Genomic DNA, 22412 nt, shown 5'->3' on the forward strand with positions numbered 1-22412 from the left:
TTGCTTGCTGTACAGGGTCAGCTTATGATGGTGAACAAGTGTTGCAAGTTTCAAAGCAATAGCTCTGATAGTTTAAGAGAAAAAGTTGACCTAAACATAAAACTTAACCAAGAAATCTGATATTTTCTAAGTCCAAAAGGGGCCATAAATCTTGCAAAAAGCATGATGGAGTTATGTTTCTTGCTGTACAGGGTCAACTTATGATGGTGAACAGGTGTTGCAAGTTTTAAAGCAATAGCTTTGATAGTTTAGGATAAAAGCTGACCTAAACATAAAACTTAACCAAGAAAACTGATTTTCTAAGTCCAAAAGGGGCAATAAATCTTGCAAAAAGCAAGATAGAGTTATGTTTCTTGATGTACACAGTCTGCTTATGATGGTGAACAAGTATTCCAAGTTTCAAAGCAATAGCTTTGATAGTTTAGGAGAAAAGTTGACCTAAACATAAAACTTAACCAAGAAATCTGATATTTTCTAAGTACAAAAGGGGCCATAAATCTTGCAAAAAGCAAGATGGAGTTATGTTTCTTGCTATACAGGGTCAGCTTATGATGGTGAACAAGTATTCCAAGTTTCAAAGCAATAGCTTTGATAGTTTAGGAGAAAAGCTGACCTAAACATAAAACTTAACCAAGCAACGCCGACGCAGACGCCGACGCAGACAACCGCTCAAGTGATGACAATAACTCATCAATTTTTTTCAAAAAATCAGATGAGCTAAAAAAGAATTATTGTAAGTGAACAAAAGAAGGATCTGCCAAATAAATCTGTTGACATAAATGAAATTTCAGATCAGTATCTTCATTAGTTATGGAGATATACCCATTTTAATTTGAAATAAAGGGAGGTAATTTGACATAAAATCAGTCCATAGTTATCTACCCTGACTGGCTCAGTCCAACTAATGACAATAATGAAATTTCAAATAAGTCCTATAAGTACTTACTGATATAAATCCATTTTGATTACAATCAGGGGAGGTAATCAAAAATAAAATAACTCTGGAACCTACGATTGGATCTGATTTGTCATGGAATCCAAGATTTATTGTTGTTGAAGATATTTTGGAAGTTTGTATCAAATAAAACCATAAATGAAGTCTCTATAAGGCTGCAAAAGCCAAAATAGCCAATTTTGGACCTTTAAGGGGCCATAACTCTGGAACCCATAATGAAATCTGGCCAGTTCAAGAAAGGAACCAAGATCTTGTGGTGATACAAGTTGTGTGCAAGTTTGGTTAAAATCGAATCATAAATGAAGCTGCTATTGTGCAGACAAGGTCAAAATAGCTAATTTTGGCCCTTTCAGGGGCCATAACTCTGGAACCCATTATGGGATCTGGCCGGTTCAACTAATGAATCAAGATCTTATGGTGACACAAGTTTTGTGCAAGTTTGATTAAATTCAAATCAAAAATGAAGCTGCTATTGCGCAGACAAGGTCAAAATAGCTAATTCTGGCCCTTTCAGGGGCCATAACTCTGGAACCCATAATGGAATCTGGTCACTTCAAGAAAGGAACCAAGATCTTATAGTGATACAAGTTGTGTGCAAGTTTGGTTAAAATCAAATCATAAATGAAGCTGCTGTTGTGCAGACAAGGTCAAAAGAGCTAATTCTGGCCCTTTCAGGGGCCATAACTCTGGAACCCATTATGGGATCTGGCCGGTTCAACTAATGAATCAAGATCTTATGGTGACACAAGTTTTGTGCAAGTTTGATTAAATTCAAATCAAAAATGAAGCTGCTATTGCGCAGACAAGGTCAAAATAGCTAATTCTGGCCCTTTCAGGGGCCATAACTCTGGAACCCATAATGGAATCTGGTCACTTCAAGAAAGGAACCAAGATCTTATAGTGATACAAGTTGTGTGCAAGTTTGGTTAAAATCAAATCATAAATGAAGCTGCTGTTGTGCAGACAAGGTCAAAAGAGCTAATTCTGGCCCTTTCAGGGGCCATAACTCTGGAATCCATAAGGGAATCTGGCCAGTTCAAGAAAGGAACCAAGACCTTATGGTGATACAAGTTGTGTGCCATTTTGGTAAAAATCGAATCATAAATGAAGCTGCTATTGCGCAGACAAGGTCAAAATAGCTAATTTTGGCCCTTTCAGGGGCCATAACTCTGGAACCCATTAAGGGATCTGGCCGGTTCAACTAATAAATCAAGATCTTATGGTGACACAAGTTTTGTGCAAGTTTGATTAAATTCAAATCATAAAATGAAGCTGCTATTGTGCAGACAAGGTCAAAATAGCTAATTTTGGCCCTTTCAGGGGCCATAACTCTGGAACCCATGATGGGATCTGGCCAGTTCAAGAAAAGAACCAAGATCTTATGGTGATACAAGTTGTGTGCAAGTTTCGTTAAAATAAAATCATAAATGAAACCACTATGACCACAAATGACACCGCACAATCACAAAAGCTCACCTTGTCACTTTGTGACAGGTGAGCTAAAAAAATTACATTATAAAGCATATAACAACAGTAACGAAGAGTGTTATAGGAGATATCAGGAAAAAATGAGGCAGGTAAGTGATTTATAATTTTTCAAATAAACTGAAAAAATATGTGCATGCAGGTAACAATTATCTTACAAATTTTGTACCAACAATATCTCCCAAAGTAACAAACAGAGAATGTGACTCTAGTACTGGTCCTTCTCAGGAACAATGGTTAAAAAACTACCCATTTGATGAAACTGAAAAACTGTTGAAACAGGCGTGAAACCCAAATCCGACAAAAAAAACAACAACATATTTTGTTTTCCTGAGGTACTAATGGTCACATTTTGTCAAGCCCGTTGTGAATACTAACTACTGCCTTTTAAATCAATAAATAAAACTAAATAAATAGAATAATTATAAAATATTAATGAAAACAATATAATAAGAATTAATAATAATAACACAACTAATTAAGTCACCAGAAAGGGCTCAAAATCGGTAAATTTCAATTTCTCATAAAAAAAAATGTTTTTGTGAAAGCTTTATTTCATTATTCTAAACTTAAAATTTCACAAGACAAAACTCACATGTTTGAGGAACTATTAAACCGCATGTAAGAGTTTTTGTTGTACAATACCCGTATCGCATTGGCTAATACACAGGAATGTAAACAAACGGTTTAAATAAAGTAAACAAGAGCTGTCTCCACAGGATGACACATGCCCCCGATGGCACTTTAAATGAATAGTTATGGCCGATGTTAGAGTTTAGGACCTTTGACCTATGGAGCTGGGTCTTGCCCGCGACACGTCGTCTTACTGTGTCACACATTCATGCGTAGTTGTTTTAAAATCCATGCATGAATGACAAAGATATGGACCGGACACGCCCATCAATGCACTATCCCTTAATGTCTAAGTGTGACCTTGACCTTTGAGCTACAGACCTGGGTCTTGTGTGCGACATGTCGTCTTACTGTGGTACACAATCATGCCCAGTTATTTGAAAATCCATCCATCGATGACAAAGATATGGACCGGACACGCCCATCAATGCAGCTATCCTTTAATGTTTAAGTGTGACCTTGACCTTTGAGCTACGGACCTGGGTCTTGCGCGCGACACATCGTCTTACTGTGGTACACATTCATGCATAGTTATTTGAAAATCCATCCATCGATGACAAAGATATGGACCGGACACGCCCATCAATGCACTATCCTTTAATGTCTAAGTGTGACCTTGACCTTTGAGCTACGGACCTGGGTCTTGCGACAGACAGACGGTTCAAAAACTATATGCTTCCCTTCGGGGGCATAAAAAATCTACCGCAGTGTTGAATGTTTAAACCCCACAGTAGACTTTTTGTGGTTACAATTCACACATAGTTCTTTGATTGAAGCAAAATAGCTTATCCGGTCCTTATTGTGACTGAAAATATATATAAAAGATAAATGAAAAGAAAAAAAATACTTACACAACATTAAAAATGAAAAGAAATTGCACTTACTACTTTTTAACTATTTGATGCCTCTATTTCAGATATTACAAAGGAATCAACTTTCCCAACGTCACGGATTCAACATTAGACAGCTAACAAAGGAGTTATGTATTGTGTTTCACATTTGAACACAGCAATTTTTATACTTGTGCTTGAGAGTTGTGTTTTTGTTTTCTTACATTTAGCTTTCAAATAGATATATATGTTTTACAGTAACTTAAACATTGAACCTTAAGGAGTTAAATTTATTCTACGGACAAACATAATAATTATGATGGATAAAAGATGAAATATCTTAACATAAATTTTAAACTTTTTGTTGACCACAATGTAAACAAACATTGTGCTTCTGGAAATAAATATACATTGTTTTTCATAATCATACCAATATTCATTTTGTAAATTTTATATCAAATAAAAGCCATTTTGTAGTGTCTTTGTCATTTATTAAGGAAAGTTATAATATTGTGCGTTTTAAATTGACCTGGTAGGGCGGTGTTTCCACTGCATTATTGTGCAGGATATATAGTACAATCGGCAACCTGATTTATTCAGTAGCCATCTACCTTACACTGTCCTCAATGTAACGTTTTAGTCATTGGTTACCGACATATTATGGAATTAAACAATCCTACTTTTTTCGATTTCCATTATTTGCATACGTCAGAGATTAACCCCCACCCCCTCCCCCAGGCCTGGTCGAATAAAACGCAAACTACGTCCTTCTCAACAAGTTTGCGATCCGCAATTATTCTTTCATCGTACCAGTGAAGTTTAACCTTCAGCCTGCAGCAGCAAGTGATTCTGCCTTTGTTACCAGTGCAGACCAAGATCAGCCAGCATGTCCGTGCAGGTTGATCATGGTCCGCGCTGTTAACTATTCAGTCGTTACGTTTTTAGTGAATACCCCTTTGAAGAACAAATGGTATAATGGTATTACTAAAACTGAATGATGAACCAGTCCATTTTAGAAATCTAGCAGGCTAAAGGTTAAATATGAATAAGAACTCAGCAGTCTAGTGTAAAGATCATACTACAGACTGATAACTGAGTCAAATAAACGGGGTATTATTTGTGAAATGAGGAAGGTCATACATTTTAAACTATTAGAAAAATGAAAACGCACTATCCGTTTATTAATTTCAGTTAAAACCGTGAAAAGTGAGAAAAACATCTGTTGATCACAGCACACTCGATAAAGTACGACTGTTTCGAGACAAAAACAGATGTCAACTCCTTTTACCCATTAGCAGACTCATTCTATTTTTTCATTGTTTGAAAGGTATGTGTCCTAAACAGGCGAATCTGATTTCTTTCCTGCGCACCCCTACATCTGTCTTCTCGGGAGAACGAACAATAAAGTTATAGATAAATATCATTTTTCGACTCCTCGAATATGATCTGACAAAGGATATCAGCAATGTGAACTACAGTCCACCCACTTAACAACATCTACTAGAAGTGAGATTCACGCATATCAATTTAAGGAATGAGAAATGAAAGTTAAGTACCCCCATGGGGTGATTCTGTGTTTGGGGTTCACAGATATATTAATTTCCAAATTAATAACGTCCCCCGAATTTCTCATTCTTTTATTCCATTCACCGGCTATGCAAGCGGTTGAACGACTCTTGCATTAGATTCCAGAAATAATTGTGCACAGAAATCCATGCTTTTTAAACAGAACAGAAAAGAACAGTGACGCTTGTTTGATAAGTGATGAGTGACCTTAGTAATGTTTGCCTTAAATTTCAGTTATGAAAGAAATAAAAATTTTCAAAAGTCTCTAAATTATTCAACCAATTTCTTATTTTCCGATCGCTGTTTAAGACAGAATAGAAATTTGTAGGCAAAACAGAGAACAATGCGAGCTCGTACAACTCAAATGCCAGTATATGTATCAAAGAAATCCGAGGCTATCTCACAAAATCATCGTAAATACTTTTACATAATTCAGGAGGTAAAACGTTTCTTTTGTTGAATTCCATAAATAGATCCACTTAGAGAACTAACACACGTATTTAATGCACAATGATGTCCTTCAAAAGAACGAAGACTTTTATATGCCTAGTAGAAGCGAGGTCTTCCACCCTTCTCGTGACTCACGACCTTAACTATGATGATTGCTCCAAGATGATTTGCTCCACGATGATTGTCCCTAATTGTTCGACACGTGAGCACATGCACGATGATTTGCACGCGATGCATGCTCAGCCTATTTTACCCCTACTAACACATCAAAATCAATATTTCTGCCATGAATGTGACAAGCCCATGTGTGCGTTGAACGCTATCATACACTGGTAAACTACAAAATTAACTACACACCTGATCTGCACCAGTGTCACTTATGCTTATTAAGCACTGAAACTTTGAATTGTACCATTTTTGATAGCTTTATGGCTAGATTCCAGAAATTTATGTTTTCATTTACAAAAATGAGTGCTTTTACCCAAAAATGACATCTTGTTAAGGGACACAAAATCAAACAAGAGGACCATGATGGTCCTGAATCGCTCACCTCTTCCCACATGACCCAGTTTTGAGTATGACGTCATTTTTTCTATTATTTGACATAGTGACCTAGTTTTTGAGCTCATGTGACCCAGTTTTGAACTTGACCTAGATATTATCAAGATAAAAATGCTGACCAATTTTCATGAAGATCCATTGAAAAATATGGTCTCTAGAGAGGTCACAAGGTTTTTCTATTATTTGACCTACTGACCTAGTTTTTGATGGCACGTGACCCAGTTTCGAACTTGACCTAGATATCATCAAGATGAACATTCTGACCAATTTTCATGAAGATCTTGTGAAATATATGGCCTCTAAAGAGGTCACAAGGTTTTTCTATTTTTAGACCTACTGACCTAGTTTTTGATGGCACGTGACCCAGTTTCGAACTTGACCTAGATATCATCAAGGTGAACATTCTGACCAATTTTCATGAAGATCTTGTGAAATATATGGCCTCTAAAGAGGTCACAAGGTTTTTCTATTTTTAGACCTACTGACCTAGTTTTTGAGGGCAAGTGACCCAGTTTCGAACTTGACCTAGATATCATCACGATGAACATTCTGACCAATTTTCATAAAGATCCCACAAAAAATGTGACCTCTAGAGTGGTCACAAGCAAAAGTTTACGGACGGACGAAGGACACCGCGCGATCACAAAAGCTCACCTTGTCACTTTGTGACAGGTGAGCTAAAAATCAAAAATTTAGGTAGGTCATACATTATGGCTAATATAAACATAACACAAACTGTTTGTAAAATGTTTTGTTTTCATGCAGATGTAACAAATGTACACAAAAATCTTTGTTTTTCCTACAATTACTTAGTGGATACATGCAAAATGTGGCAATGGTTACTCAGCCTACAAAGAGTTTATAAAAATAAAGCTGCAACTAGGTAACACAAGCTATCATATGCCCTGTAAAAACAGTAAGATCTATATACAGTCAAACCTGTGTTAAGCAGCCAGCCAAGGTAGCAGCATAATCTGGCTGCTTATATTAAGCAATTAGCTGCTTAACAGAGGTGACCGCTCAGGCAGGTTCAACTGTATTTACACTGAAACTTCTGTACATGCTGCTGCATGTCTGTGTAAATATTATAATTTGAGAGATTTTTAAGTTACATTGTTGCAACTTTCATTATTCTAAGATGTTCAATGGTTTACAAACCATGGTAACCAAGTATAGAAACACAAGTTGTGTCCATGACTCAAGTGCACAAAATCAACAGTTACCCTTTAAAATTTTCTGTAACTGATCAATAAAATGAACTTAACAAAATACTTATAAATAATTATTAAACACATTATCTTCTGACAAATTTTAATATACAGTAAAACACCGCTCGCTCGAGGTCGCAAGGGGATGAGCAAAATGCTCGAGTTATCCATGGTTTCGAGCGACCCAAACATTGACCAACATACGAAGAAAACTAAAGTTTGTTTTACCAACTGTCATTGGGACCGTTTGCAGAGTAAACGGTGATGCGTAATAATAACATACTTGTGACATTTTTCAAAAACAAACGTATTACAAACGTTATCTATTGATAGACGTTTCAATATATAATTTGTAAATGGCACATGTGAAGAAACAACTAAGATTTTTTTTTTTTTATTCATCAACAAGTGCATATCAAAATTATCATCTCAATTTTATGAAACGGCTATATTATTTCCTTCATTTGCATGCAAACAATTGCTGACTTAGATCTCATAACTATCTTCTCGATCCCGCAGACAAGATGCTTTAAGTAATCAGTAATTGATCGATATTTGATCAATAAAACTTTTCTTTAAGCTTTTATCAATAATTAATCTCATCATAAGATCAAATATACTGACAAACAAACATTTAAGATAGTCTGGGAATAGACTACGCAATTCTCAAGGTGTGTGAAAATGTTTAATTAACCGACACATTCTGACCGCCGAAGGTGTGAAAAATGTTGACACCTCTGCTCGAGTTAGCCAGAAGTAACAAAGAGTAAATTAATACACAGGGACTAGGTGTCATGCTCGAGCGATCGAGTTATCGATGCTCGACCCAGCCATGGTAATATCACATAGAAAATAGAAGGAAATCGGCCGGGACAACATGAATTGCTCGAGCGAGCCCGGGTGCTTGAGTCATCGATGCTCGAGCGAGCGGTGTTTCACTGTATTGATACTGCCCCAGCAAACTTAGTATAACTGGTTAAAACCATTGAAAACATGGAATATATAATATTGGCTGTTACAGGACAAAACCTGTATTAGTCTCAAAAAATTAAAACTGAGATAACAATCAAGAGGACCATGATGGTCCTGAATTGCTCACCTGTTCCCACATGACCCAGTTTTGAACTGAGTATGACGTCGTTTTTTCTATTATTTGACATAGTGACCTGGTTTTTGAGCTCATGTGACCCAAGTTTTGAATCTGACCTAGATATCATCGAGATAAAAATTCTGACCAATTTTCATGAAGATCCATTGTAAAATATGGCCTCTTGAGAGGTCACAAGGTTTTTCTATTATTTGACTTAATGACCTAGTTTTTGAAGGCATGTGACCCAGTTTCGAACTTGACTTAGATATCATCAAGGTGAACATTCTCACCAATTTTCATGAAGATCTCATGAAAAGTATGGCCTCTAGAGAGGTCACAAGGTTTTTCTATTTTTCAACCTACTGACCTAGTTTTTGACCGCACGTGACCCACTTTCATAACTGACCTAGATATCATCAAGGTGAACATTCTGACCAATTTTCATGAAGTTCCATTGAAAAATATGGCCTCTAGAGAGGTCACAAGGTTTTTCTATTTTTAGACCTAATGACCTAGTTTTTGACCGCACGTGAGCCACTTTCGAACTTGACCTAGATATCATCAAGGTGAACATTCAGACTTACTTTCATCAATATCAAATGAAAAATATGGCCTCTAGAGAGGTCACAAGGTTTTTCTATTTTTAGACCTACTGACCTAGTTTTGGAACGCACGTGACCCAGTTTCGACCTTGACCTAGATATCACCAAGGTGAACATTCTGACCAATTTTCATGAAGATCCATTGAAAAATATGGCCTCTAGAGAGGTCACAAGGTTTTTCTATTTATAGACCTAATGACCTAGTTTTTGACCGCACGTGAGCCACTTTCGAGCTTGACCTAGATATCATCAAGGTGAACATTCAGACTAACTTTCATGAAGATCCATTGAAAAATATGGCTTCTAGAGAGGTCACAAGGTTTTTCTATTTTTAGACCTACTGACCTAGATTGGATCGCACGTGACCCAGTTTCGAAATTGACATAGACATCATCAAGGTGAACATTTTGACCAATTTTCATGAAGATCCATTCAAAAATATGGCCTCTAGGGAGGTCAAAAGGTTTTTCTATTTTTAGACCAACTGACCTAGTTTTGAACCGCACGTGACCCAGTTTCGAACTTGACCTAGATATCATCAAGATGAACATTCTGACCAACTTTCATTAAGATCCCATGAAAAACGTGACCTCTAGAGTGGTCACAAGCAAAAGTTTACGGATGCATGCACGGACGGACGCCACGCGATCACAAAAGCTCACCTTGTCACTTTGTGACTGGTGAGCTAAAAATTCATGAAGAACATTTTTATTAGCTTTCAATTCTAAACAAATGAAGAAATTATCTTCATTTTTTCAAGACAGTAAGTCTCCAAACACATTCAGAGACTGGATGAAAGCAGTTGTCATGCATGGCCTGTAAATGTCATGTCGTTCATGCAACAAAATATATAGATAAATATTGCAACAGTTCGAAATGGTTTTACTAAAAACTAATTTAACAGAGTATCTTTCATTTCATCGCAGACCCTATGTCTTCTCATGGTTCAAGGATGTTTTGGAGTTTCAGTTGTCATGACAACACATACCGGTTGTAACTGCTGTGATGATAACGTCATCTGCGACGATTTATTCGTAAATGTAATTGTTTTAGTCTGGTTCTTTTTGCGGCATGGGAAACGTTATTTAAACGTTAGTTTATTAAAATTAGAAACTTTGCGTCTTGCGAACCCAAAGAGGTAACATAGATTTATTGTAGTAGGCCCCTAACGATCTCTATTACATTTGGAACATGTTTCCAGAATCTTTCTAACGTTTAACACGAATATTTCCTGCATTTTTATTGTCACTGAAAATGGGTTTCGGATATACTAATTTTCGAATGCTGATATTGTATATTGTGTGTCGTTGTAATTGAATCTGAAATTGATGAATATACTGTAGCGATGTGGTTTAATACAGGGACTTTACTATGTTTTGTACATGTATTTTCAGTTTGACGGATTTGTGATGTGACCAAATGATAGATTCTGAATGATTAAACATCATAAAATTCTGTGCTGCTCTTGGGTTATTTACAATTATCGTTCGATTGGTTGTTGCGATCCCCTGCCATTACAGTCAAACTCTGCAGAATCAGTGTGTTGATGACATCAGATGAGTAACCGGAAATTATTAAAACAAGCTGGTCGAGTTGTGGAACTGGAAGAACCTACTAACCCTATATTGACACCTTTATTTGTCAGTGACAGCAAGGGAAAGTACATACAAGCAGTTAACACGAGTTCAAACTTTGACAGAAAAATTAATTGGGTTTGTAAAGGAGGCTTGACGTCTGCGGCTGCATTGAGGTGGCTGCCGAACAATATCGACAACAAAATTAGCAAACTTGGACCTGTGAGTGTGTATATTTGGGTTGGTACGTGTGATTTAACAGAAAAGGGTCACCGTTTCATAAATTTACGCCAAAATTCGGACACATGCTTACAAAATCTTCAGGAAAATCTTGGAAAAATCAAGCAATGCTGCGCAGACCACAATTCTAAAGTAACTTTCTTGCAAATACCATACTATTCAATTCAACTTTGGAACAGCCAAAAGGGTCACGAATCTCCAGATACCTTCAAATTCGATGACAAAAAGTTAACTGAACTTATTGACTCTGCAAACAATTTCATCGACGAATTAAACAGTCAAGTTGGTACATACACATTGAAATTTAACCAAGATTTGGTGAGATCTCGGAAGGCAAAGTCATCGCGGGGACGCTACTCCATAAATTTCAACTTACTCTCAGATGGTATTCATCCAGACGAAAATCTTTCTAGAGCATGGCTGACGTCACTGAAGCGAAAAATGTTCAAGGACTGTGTTTAGCATCATCATTCATGGTAGTATGCAACCGGGGTAGAGCAGGTAATCGGGTGCAGTTTAACTGAACTTTATTTTTGTAGGCCGGGATTGCCCAGCCACACATTTAACTGAACTTTATTTTTGTAGGCCGGGATTGCCCAGCCACACATTTAACTGAACTTTATTTTTGTAGGCCGGGATTGCCCAGCCACACATTTAACTGAACTTTATTTTGTAGGCCGGGATTGCCCAGCCACACATTTAACTGAACTTTATTGCGTAGGCAGGGATTGCCCAGCCACGTATTGTGAATTCATTGGTTACAGTTGCGTTTGTTGTGATCATATTTTGTTGTGTTGCATTGTAGAAATTTCTAGTTTGTACCCAACAGTCATAAATAGTAACCGCTCACAGTACTTTACCTTTCTTATATATATAGATATATATATTTTTTTTTTTGCTTTCTTTCATTGTTCTAGGACTGCTTAAAATTTAAGAACTTGAATTTTATTGGATTGCAAGCATTTTTGGATAACTTACATTCGAGCATTTAGGTTTCATTTTAAGGGTTTAGGTTTATTACATATATACATGTGTGCTTGACAAAATATTGTATTCTGTTCCTTAATAAGCATTTCTTCAGAATGTCGCAGACTACTGAAACGTGTGGAACAGAAGGTGAGGTGTGTACACAGGTATCTTACGAAACTGGTGGCGAAGATGCTCATGAAGAAGAGATACAGTCTACTACATCTGAAGGTGAGGTTAGTGAGGTTCGTGAACGGAAACCGACAGACAAGGGTCGAGCATGGAAACTTGAGCAGTTGTCAGGTAAATTTAGATCTGTAGTTACGAAGTGGCGTAAACAAGCCAATCATATTACTATATGTTTGTCAGATTGTGACAATCATGAATTTATTAGGAATGAGCGTTCTGTGCTGGATGTACTCTTCTCAGATGTTCAAAATGTATTTCACTCTATCTATCAGTTGGATAATAGTTCCCCAGAACTAAAAAAATATGAATGCATTGAAAGTGAACATCAAAGTTTAATGCTTGGTATATCCGATGCCATAAGATCAATCAAGGCAGAAAGGTCTTCAGCTGTTTCTGGTAAGTCCCAATCATCTCGTCGTTCCTCTAGACATTCCTCTCAACATTCTTCAGTTCTTACGAAGGTGTCCGTTCAAGCTGAGGCTGCTAGTTTGAAAACTAAGTTAAAGTTCATCGAAGTTGAGGCAAAAACCAGAGCGGAGCTAGAGAAAATTGAAACAATGAAACAGTTAGAGATGGCTAATGCCAAGCTAGAGGTTCTTAATTCTGTTGACCCTTTCTCCCCGGGTATTACCAAGGCAGATGTTGAGAGTCTGCCAAAGGATGTGTCAAAGGATTATGTTTATGACTATGTCAAATCTCAGAATATGTCACAGGACTCTCAATCAAATGTTAACAGTCCTATCATTAAACAAGAACAAATAGTGAATAATGCTGCCAATGAGGTAAAAATGACTGTTGACTCTCAGAAGCCTCTAAAAACAACATCTCAAACTCACACTGACTCAAATGGTTTTAGGTTAAATCCATCAGCACAAGACTTTGTAGCTAACACTTCAAGTCACAGTGCAGGTGTAACCCAAACACATGTATACATTCCTGATGGTAACAACTCTACTCAGTCACTTAGTCAAAATCTTGTAGAACTAACAAAATCACTTGTTACTCAGGTCAGTTTGAATAGACTCCCACCACCCGAACCAAATATTTTTTATGGTGATCCCATCCAATTTCCTGCATGGAAGGCAGCGTTCAAAACATTGATAGAGCAAAGAAATCTTCCAGATGGGGAAAAGATTCATTATTTAAGAAAGTATTTAGGTGGCCCAGTGAGACAGGTGGTAGAAAATTATTTTCTGTTGTCAACAGACGATGCCTACGAAGATGCGAAACGACTACTGGACAAAAGGTATGGTAACCCATTTGTGATAGCATCAGCGTTTCGGGATAAACTTGAATCCTGGCCAAAGGTTGTACCAAAAGATGCTTCTGGGTTGCTTAAATTCTCTGATTTTTTGAAGCAGTGTCTTACAGCAATGAGTAGTGTTCCAAGCTTAAGTGTTTTGAATGATAGCCGGGAAAATCAAAAAATGTTGTCCAAGTTGCCTGAATGGCTAGTTATAAGGTGGAACAGAATTGCAGCCACATCGAAGGAAGAACTCAAGGTGTTCCCCTCCTTTAAGCAGTTTGCTGACTTTGTTTCGAAGGAAGCAAAGATAGCTTCGGACCCAGTTACTTCTGTCTTTTACGTCAAGGGTAATCTCAGTTCTGCTAGTGACAAGGTTGGAAAATACTCATCTAGACAAGCTAAGGCTTCTGCCAGTCCTGGTTGTCGTTCCTATCTTTCGAATACACAGTCGACTACATATCAAGGTTCACGTCAGTCTCAGAATGATTGTCCTTTATGTCAAAAGCACCATGGTCTTGATGTTTGTTTTTCCTTTCTGAAAAGGTCGGTAGTTGATAGAAAGGCCTTCGCATCGGAAAAGAAACTGTGTTTTGGTTGCTTACAGAAAGGCCATGTATCTAAAAGTTGCAGACAACGGTTAAAATGTAATATTTGTTCTAAGAATCACCCTAGCTCTCTACATGGTGACAAACTTACCCAGAGTGATTCCAGGAAGACTGGCAGCGAAAATGGTAATGGTGATGTCAACAAGGAGAACGCAGTTACAGGTACACCTGTACAGGCTGGACACTCAGGTGCTGCGTTCTTAAGCAACATAGGCCAGATCAGTAAGTGTTCAATGATTCTACCTGTGTTTGTATCGCATTGCGACAATCCTGGTAGGGAGGTTCTTGTATATGCTTTATTGGACACTCAGTCAGATACCACCTTTTTGTTAGATGGTACACGCAGTGCTTTGGGTCTTTCTGGGGTTGACGTTAAATTGTCACTATCGACTCTGCATGCCGAGAACAAAATAGTGAACAGTCAAAAGTTGAGGGGTCTACAAGTTAGAGGTTTCTATGACTATACCCATATAACCTTACCTGATACCTATACAAGGGAGATAATGCCAGCCAATCGTGCACACATTCCAACACCCGAGCATGCTAAGTTCTGGCCACACTTAAAATGCATTTCTGACTGCTTACCACCTCTGCAAGAGGCAGATATAGGTTTGTTGATTGGATATAATTGCCCACAAGCTCTAGTCCCTCGGGAAGTTATAACTCCTGTTGGTAATGGTCCTTTAGCTCAAAAGACAGATTTGGGATGGACAATAGTTGGAACAATTGATTTAAACTGCGTTGAAGATGACTCAATCGGCTCGAGTCACCGTGTTCTCTGTTGCAAAGTTCCTTCGGCTCTATCAGTAAGTGATAGTCAGAAAGAAGTTGTCCTGTTCTCACTGCGTACTAAGGTCAAGGAGGTTGTGTCCAGTGACATTTTGCGCATACTTGACCGTGAGTTTTGCGATTCTGGGGAAATGTGCAACAAACTGTCTCAGGAAGATCAGCTCTTTGTGTCGAAGCTGTCCAAAGGTATCTGTTTTCAGGATGGTCATTATGTTATGCCACTTCCCTTTAAGGGAGCTGATCCAGTTCTTCCGAATAACAAGTCCATGGCTTTGAAAAGGGTGAAATCTCTGAGACAAAGACTGAAAAGAGACTCAACATTCTGTCAACACTACTCCCAATTTATGAAGGAGCTGATTAGTTATGGCCATGCTGAAAGGGTCCCCGAGTCAGATCTTAATTCGAATAAGACCACTTGGTTTATTCCACATCATGGAGTGTATCACCCTCAGAAACGTGATAAAATTCGGGTGGTTTTTGATTGCAGCGCAACGTTTGAAGGCGAAAGCTTGAATGCACATCTACTTCAAGGCCCTGACTTGACCAATAAACTTGTGGGAGTCCTTTGCAGATTCAGAAAGGAGCTGGTGGCTTTGATGTGTGATGTTGAAAAAATGTTTCACCAATTCAAGGTTTGTAAGGCCCATAGAGATTATCTTAGGTTTCTTTGGTGGGAGGATGACGACTTTGAAAGGTTCCCTACAGAATTTAGAATGACTGTGCATTTATTTGGAGCAACTTCCTCCCCAGGTTGTGCTAACTTTGGAATGAAGAAGATGGCTTCCGACAATGAAGAACAGTTTGGGTCTAACATAGCTGACTTCATAAGGCATGATTTTTATGTTGATGATGGGTTGAGGTCTGTATCTTCTGTTCCTGAAGCTGTCAGTTTGGTTAAGAAGAGTACTGAGTTATGCAGTAAGGCTGGTCTTAGGCTCCACAAGTTTGTCTCTAATTCTAAGGTTGTGATACAGTCCCTTCCTTCTGAAGCTTGAGCTAAAGATCTCAAAAATGTTGACTTGATTGGTGATAACTTACCTGTTCAGAGAACCTTGGGAGTCCTTTGGTGCTTAGACTCTGATACATTTCAGTATGAGATGGTCTCAAACAATCGCCCTCTCACAAGAAGGGGTATCTTATCTACAGTCAGTTCAATATACGATCCTCTTGGTTTTTTATCTCCAGTGGCTTTATCCGGAAAGCAAATTCTGCAGCAGATGTGTGCAGACCAGGTGGGTTGGGATGACCCCTTACCAGAAAGTCTAAATGGCAAGTGGGTGAAGTGGTGCGCTGACCTGAAGAATCTTCCTCTTTTGAAGTTTCCAAGATGTGTTAAGCCTGAAGGTTTTGGCAAAATTAGAAATACTGAGATGCATCATTTTTCCGATGCAAGTAGCTATGGGTATGGGCAGTGCTCCTATATTCGTTTGGTGACTGATGTTGGCCAGGTGCATTGTGCGTTATTAATGGGCAAATCTCGTGTTGTACCTTTAAGACCCATCACATTACCACATCTTGAATTGACAGCAGCTGTGTTGTCAGTTAAAATTTCCTCGCTTTTGGATCAAGAACTTGAGTACCCAAACCTTAAACACTTTTTCTGGACCGATAGTAAGGTTGTACTGGGATATATTTGCAACGAAGCAAGGAGATTTCATATATTCGTCGCTAACAGAGTTCAGCAAATCAAAGAGCATACAAACCCTAACCAATGGAATTATGTTGCCTCTGGTGAAAATCCTGCAGATTTGGCTTCTCGAGGTGCATCTGTAGCAGAGCTAGCTAAGACCCCTATGTGGCTCAATGGTCCAGAATTTCTCTGGAAGCAGGATGCAATTTCAGCAAATATCAGTGCACAGTTTTCAGTATGTCCTGATGACCCAGAGTTAAAACATGTTCAGGCATTTTTGTCAAATGCAAAACCACCCTGCTTCAGTTCGTTGTTGGAACGGCTTGAGTACTTCTCTGATTGGCACAGGTGTAAACGAGCGGTAGCATTGGTGCTTAGGTACAAGGGAAAATTGTTGCAAAAATCAGGGAAGTTGCAAACTACTGGTGTGGAGAAACGTTCATTACATTATAGTCCCATTACTGTAAATGAACTACAGAAGGCCGAGACTGAAATCTTTAAGGCTGTCCAGTTGTATGATTTCAAGGGTGAGATTGATACACTTAAGACTCATAATATAGTTAGAGTTTCTAATGACAGGGCAGAACAGTCATTAAGAACTAAGTCCCTAAAGGGAAGGTCAAACCTGTGTTCCTTAGATCCGTTCCTTGACAAAAATGGCTTAATTCGTGTAGGTGGTCGTGTTCAACATGCCGAAATGTCAGATCTGGTGAAGTTTCCAGTTGTACTTCCTAGAAAGGGTCATATAACAGAGCTTGTTATACGGCATTATCATGACAAGGTTCAACATCAGGGTCGCGGAATGACCACAAATGTTATTCGGAATAATGGACTCTGGATTATTGGTTGTAATTCGGCAGTTTCTCATGTGATTTTGAAATGTGTTGTTTGTCATAGGTTACGGTGTTCCTTTGAAGGTCAAAAAATGGCCGACTTGCCATCTGACCGTCTAGAACCATCTCCCCCATTCACGTATTGCGCAGTAGACTATTTTGGTCCATTTTATGTTAAGGAAGGGCGAAAGGAAATGAAGCGCTATGGGGTTCTGTTCACTTGTCTAACTTGCAGGGCAGTTCACGTTGAAACGGCTACGTCCTTAGAAACTGATTCATTCATAAACTGTTTAAGACGGTTCATTGCAATTAGGGGTCCGATTCGTCAGCTTCGTTCTGACAGAGGCACTAACTTTATAGGTGCTGAAAATGAATTAAAGAGCTCACTTGCAGAATTACTAGTAGATAACGACCAAATAAAACAGTTCTTATTAAGGGAAGGTTGTGATTGGTTCGAATGGAAAATGAATGTCCCTGCTGCTAGCCACATGGGAGGCGTGTGGGAGCGTCAGATTCGTTCTGTAAGAAGTGTCCTAGCCACGCTGTTACATACACATGGCAATTCGTTAGATGATGACAGCTTAAGAACATTTTTGTACGAGGCTGCATCGATAGTCAATAGTCGTCCGCTCACTGTCGCAAATGTAAATGACCCATTATCTGTCACACCATTGACGCCCAATCATTTGCTCACTATGAAAACTAGTATTATTCTTCCTCCACCAGGTAACTTTCAGACAAATGATATGTATTGCAAGCGTCGATGGCGTAGAGTTCAGTTTTTACTGAATCAGTTCTGGACCAGATGGAGGAACGAAAATCTACAAAACTTGCAGGTACGTAAGAAATGGACATCTGTAAAAAGAAACCTATCAAACGGTGATATTGTTCTAGTACGTGATGATAATCTAACAAGAAATAATTGGAAAATAGGGCGAGTACATGAGGTGTTCAAAGACTCAGATGGACTTGTACGTAAGGTAAGACTTGCTTTGGGTACGGCGTGTTTGGACAAAACTGGTAAGCGCAATAATCCTATTGTGTATATGGAAAGACCAGTCCACAAGTTAGTGTTGTTGAAGGAAACCGAGGAGATCCCCGTCCAGGAGCCTTGTTAACAGGTAGTGTATATGTATGTAACAGTCTGCCTTTCCATCTATGAGCACGCAGTACATGTATATAGATTTATTCAGGATATTAAGAATAGTAAGATCTTTAACAATGTTCAAATGTCAGACAAATTTTAGTGTTGTTGCTTTATTCACAGAGTTACTAAAAAAATGCAGCTTCTGTTATTTTCCAGCTGGATTTATAATAATATATGTCTATGTCATTGTAGAAGTATATTTAAGCACTGTAGACTAATTTTGATAAATACATATAGACTCTATACAATATTCAATAGAATATTAAAACATGATTTCATTTTGTTTTTCAGTACATTATAATAATTAATTGTCTGCTAACTATTTTTGCATGTTCAGATTTAAATGCTGTTCTTGGTGCAATTTTGTATTTTTGTATTTTTTGTGTGTATTTTTTGTGTAATTGACTTCACTTGTAATTGTCAAGGTACCCTTGTAGTGTATTTTTATGTAATTAAGTGTTTACCTGTAATTGTTAATGTTTGATTGTGGCAATATAGACAACAATGTACGCAGACATTTATTCCATATTGTATTCTATGTCAAACTGAAGTTACAAACCTAATGTGCATATTGTTTCTCTTTTGTATTCAAATTTGCATCAAATGCCAATTTGGGGGAGCCATGTAACTGCTGTGATGATAACGTCATCTGCGACGATTTATTCGTAAATGTAATTGTTTTAGTCCGGTTCTTTTTGCGGCATGGGAAACGTTATTTAAACGTTAGTTTATTAAAATTAGAAACTTTGCGTCTTGCGAACCCAAAGAGGTAACATAGATTTATTGTAGTAGGCCCCTAACGATCTCTATTACATTTGGAACATGTTTCCAGAATCTTTCTAACGTTTAACACGAATATTTCCTGCATTTTTATTGTCACTGAAAATGGGTTTCGGATATACTAATTTTCGGATGCTGATATTGTATATTGTGTGTCGTTGTAATTGAATCTGAAATTGATGAATATACTGTAGCGATGTGGTTTAATACAGGGACTTTACTATGTTTTGTACATGTATTTTCAGTTTGACGGATTTGTGATGTGACCAAATGATAGATTCTGAATGATTAAACATCATAAAATTCTGTGCTGCTCTTGGGTTATTTACAATTATCATTCGATTGGTTGTTGCGATCCCCTGCCATTTCACCGGTACTCATATTTAAGCCAAGGTAGAATTAGATTTGTCTTACTAATAGATAAATGAATTACAATATACTAGTTTCTGTATGAACACAACAAAAACAATAATCTTCCAGTATTTCAAACTATTTATTATGTAATAATTATATCATGTCACTAACCGGTTCAGGTTTTCACATGGAATGGCCAAAATAAATATTTTAACATTTCTTAGTTCAACCTATCTTTCAATTGGAAACAACAGTTTGTACAGTCATTCTTCTCACTTGTAACTGGTGTTCACTTCTTGAAAGATATTTTGATGACTCTCTATATATCTACTAACTTACCTCTTAAGCTGAAAGGCGTGTCTCCTGCAATATCTCTTTAAACACTTACTTGTTTCTTCTAATCTCCTTATCAAATGTTGCTTCAAGAAAGCTTTTGAAAACACAGTAAAGCAAAATCTCAAATTTGCTGTCCAATAATAGTGTTTCTGCCCGTCATATACCGCAAGTCTACAATTCCTCATACATTCAAAGTCCCCTGTTACATTTTCCACTTTAATCTTAGATTCAAAATATCAAGACCAAAGAAGCCTTCAAAGCATTTCTGAAAATTTTGTTTCTGTTCTTCATATTTTTGTTTCTTGTTAGTTACTGGAAATTCAGAATGTCTTCTATCTTTTCTTCTGACATTCAATAAAACCTTTCTACACTCCGCTTACACAACCAACACCTTTCTACACTCCGCTTACACAACCAACACCTTTATCTGTCAAAACAGTGTTTGTTCATGCACAATTTTTTTTTTTTTGTACCTCTGCAAAATTTTGTTTTTGTACAACCATCATTTTTCCTTAGCTGAATCCTTTATCCGTAGAAGTTTTGTTCTTGCTTTACCACTGTTTTTTTTTTCCGGAATTGAATCCCACATCTGTAAGAGTTTTATTCTTGTGCAACCATTTCTTTCCCAGGGTTGAATCTTATCTGCACAGTCTTGTTGTTGATTAAACTGGTGTCTTTTTCAAATGTTGGATTGTCTGTCTGCAAAGTAAACAAAATGTGTAATATTATTACAAACATTTACTCTTGCACCAATACAGTATTTGTTTCATAATATGCTCAATTATACAATCATCATTTACTTTTTCAACCTTGATTTTGTTCTTCAACATTCCTTTTTTGTATCTTTTAAAATCTAAATCATTAAAACATTTTAATTGGCCACATAAGTGTCAGTATTCACCAACTCTGAGTCTTCACCAGAGTTTCAATAAATATACCCTGTACAGGATATTCAATGATTGACATTTCCAAACTATCTCTCTTTAGTTTCACTTCTGACTCAATGACTTTGCTCAAGGTTTCCTAATCGCAACTTTCACTTTACCTTTTTTCACAAAACTGGCAGCTGCTTCTTAAGACATTGTAATTTCCTGTAGTTTTGTTCTGGTTTCCTGACAAAAGTCCCACTTAAATCTGATTTGACAATGTCTCAGAACTGACTGACTAAAATTAGACTTTAGGACAACAACTTTGTCTATGTTTCATAAAATATCATCCATTCCACACTGTGTTTTCAGCCTCTTTGTTTAATGATGCAACTCTGGCACCAAAAGATTTCTTTGGAGAGATGAACATGATACCAAAGTCCTCCAACAGGAAAGAAATCCTAATCTCTGCAGCATGCAATATAAAAGAGAGAGTTTGACAGATGTCAGTATGGTACATTTCAATGTGTGTGTGTGCGTGAGTGCGTTTGTGTAGCAAGTCTCTTGCTAAATAAAATGTCTTATTACACAAAATCATAAATGATTTTGAATGGTAGGAGGGTACAAAATAAATACATGTATGGGAATATGTGCTATAGGTTAAATAATGTGAGAAATGTTGGAAATTATCACAGCTAATCATGTGTACCTTTCCTTGTAAAGAACTGACATTTTACAGTGTTAGGATTTAGTGTCTGCTTTGTTGTTTTGTGCACACAAAAAAACTTTAACTAGCAAAATATCAACTTGACCTTCAATTTTGCTGAACCGTTTTCGATAAAAACTTTATATGAGTCAATTTCAATTCTTGCTTATCTTCTTGTCCTTCGATGATACCGTATAAGTACTTATTTCTGCGGGCTCCAAATTCTGCGGATTTCCAAAAATGAGGGGGTATTAAATTTCTGCGTACCTTATTTCTGCAGTGTCTTCCATCTCACGCTGATGGAATTTATTTCTGCGGTTCTGTATTCAACTTTGTTTCATTAATTTCAGATAGAAAGATACGTATTTTGTTGTAATTTTGACAGTTATGTCGACTTCCGGTTTTAAAGTAAAACTTGACGGATACTGATGTAACATCGTCATCATCACATAATGTTAAGGGGAAACATGAAACACTAAGCAAAAATGACAAAAGATGTTAACAGTGGGACAACATAAAGTTTTATTCAGCATAAATACATGTACATGCATACAGCTATGAATCTAATGTTCAGCTTTCGTTCAGCTCTATTATAAATATACGATTCTTGTACTACTGACGCATTGCCAGTGTAAGAGGGATAAATTCCTCGAGCGCCTTGAGAATACCCGCCGCTCTGAACCCGTTAATGATCAGATCGGGTTGGTTAGAAATTTCCTGAAACATTTTAACGAGCCATTTCGAAACGAGCTCTTTCATAGTGATTAACCG

At 37.4% G+C, this 22412-nt stretch overlaps 1 protein-coding gene and 2 long non-coding RNA genes across 3 annotated transcripts; 2 read left to right on the forward strand and 1 right to left on the reverse strand.

Annotated features, from left to right (window-relative positions):
* Nucleotides 1-10294: 10294 nt before the first annotated feature.
* Nucleotides 10295-10835, forward strand: LOC128546981 (uncharacterized). Its single transcript, XR_008366247.1, has 2 exons — nt 10295-10518; nt 10775-10835. It is a non-coding gene; the product is annotated as an uncharacterized LOC128546981 (long non-coding RNA).
* Nucleotides 10836-16086: 5251 nt separating this feature from the next.
* Nucleotides 16087-18570, forward strand: LOC128546942 (uncharacterized). Its single transcript, XM_053518365.1, has one exon. It carries the CDS (start codon nt 16087-16089, stop codon nt 18568-18570), a length of 2484 nt encoding a protein of 827 aa, XP_053374340.1.
* Nucleotides 18571-19743: 1173 nt separating this feature from the next.
* LOC123531932 (uncharacterized) lies at nt 19744-21429 on the reverse strand. Its single transcript, XR_008366246.1, has 3 exons — nt 21115-21429; nt 20461-20768; nt 19744-20430 (listed from the first exon to the last, which is right to left on the reverse strand). It is a non-coding gene; the product is annotated as an uncharacterized LOC123531932 (long non-coding RNA).
* Between the last annotated feature and the right edge of the window lie 983 nt (nt 21430-22412).

Source organism: Mercenaria mercenaria, chromosome 11 (genome assembly GCF_021730395.1).
Source record: "Mercenaria mercenaria strain notata chromosome 11, MADL_Memer_1, whole genome shotgun sequence".
NCBI classification, from domain to species: domain Eukaryota; kingdom Metazoa; phylum Mollusca; class Bivalvia; order Venerida; family Veneridae; genus Mercenaria; species Mercenaria mercenaria.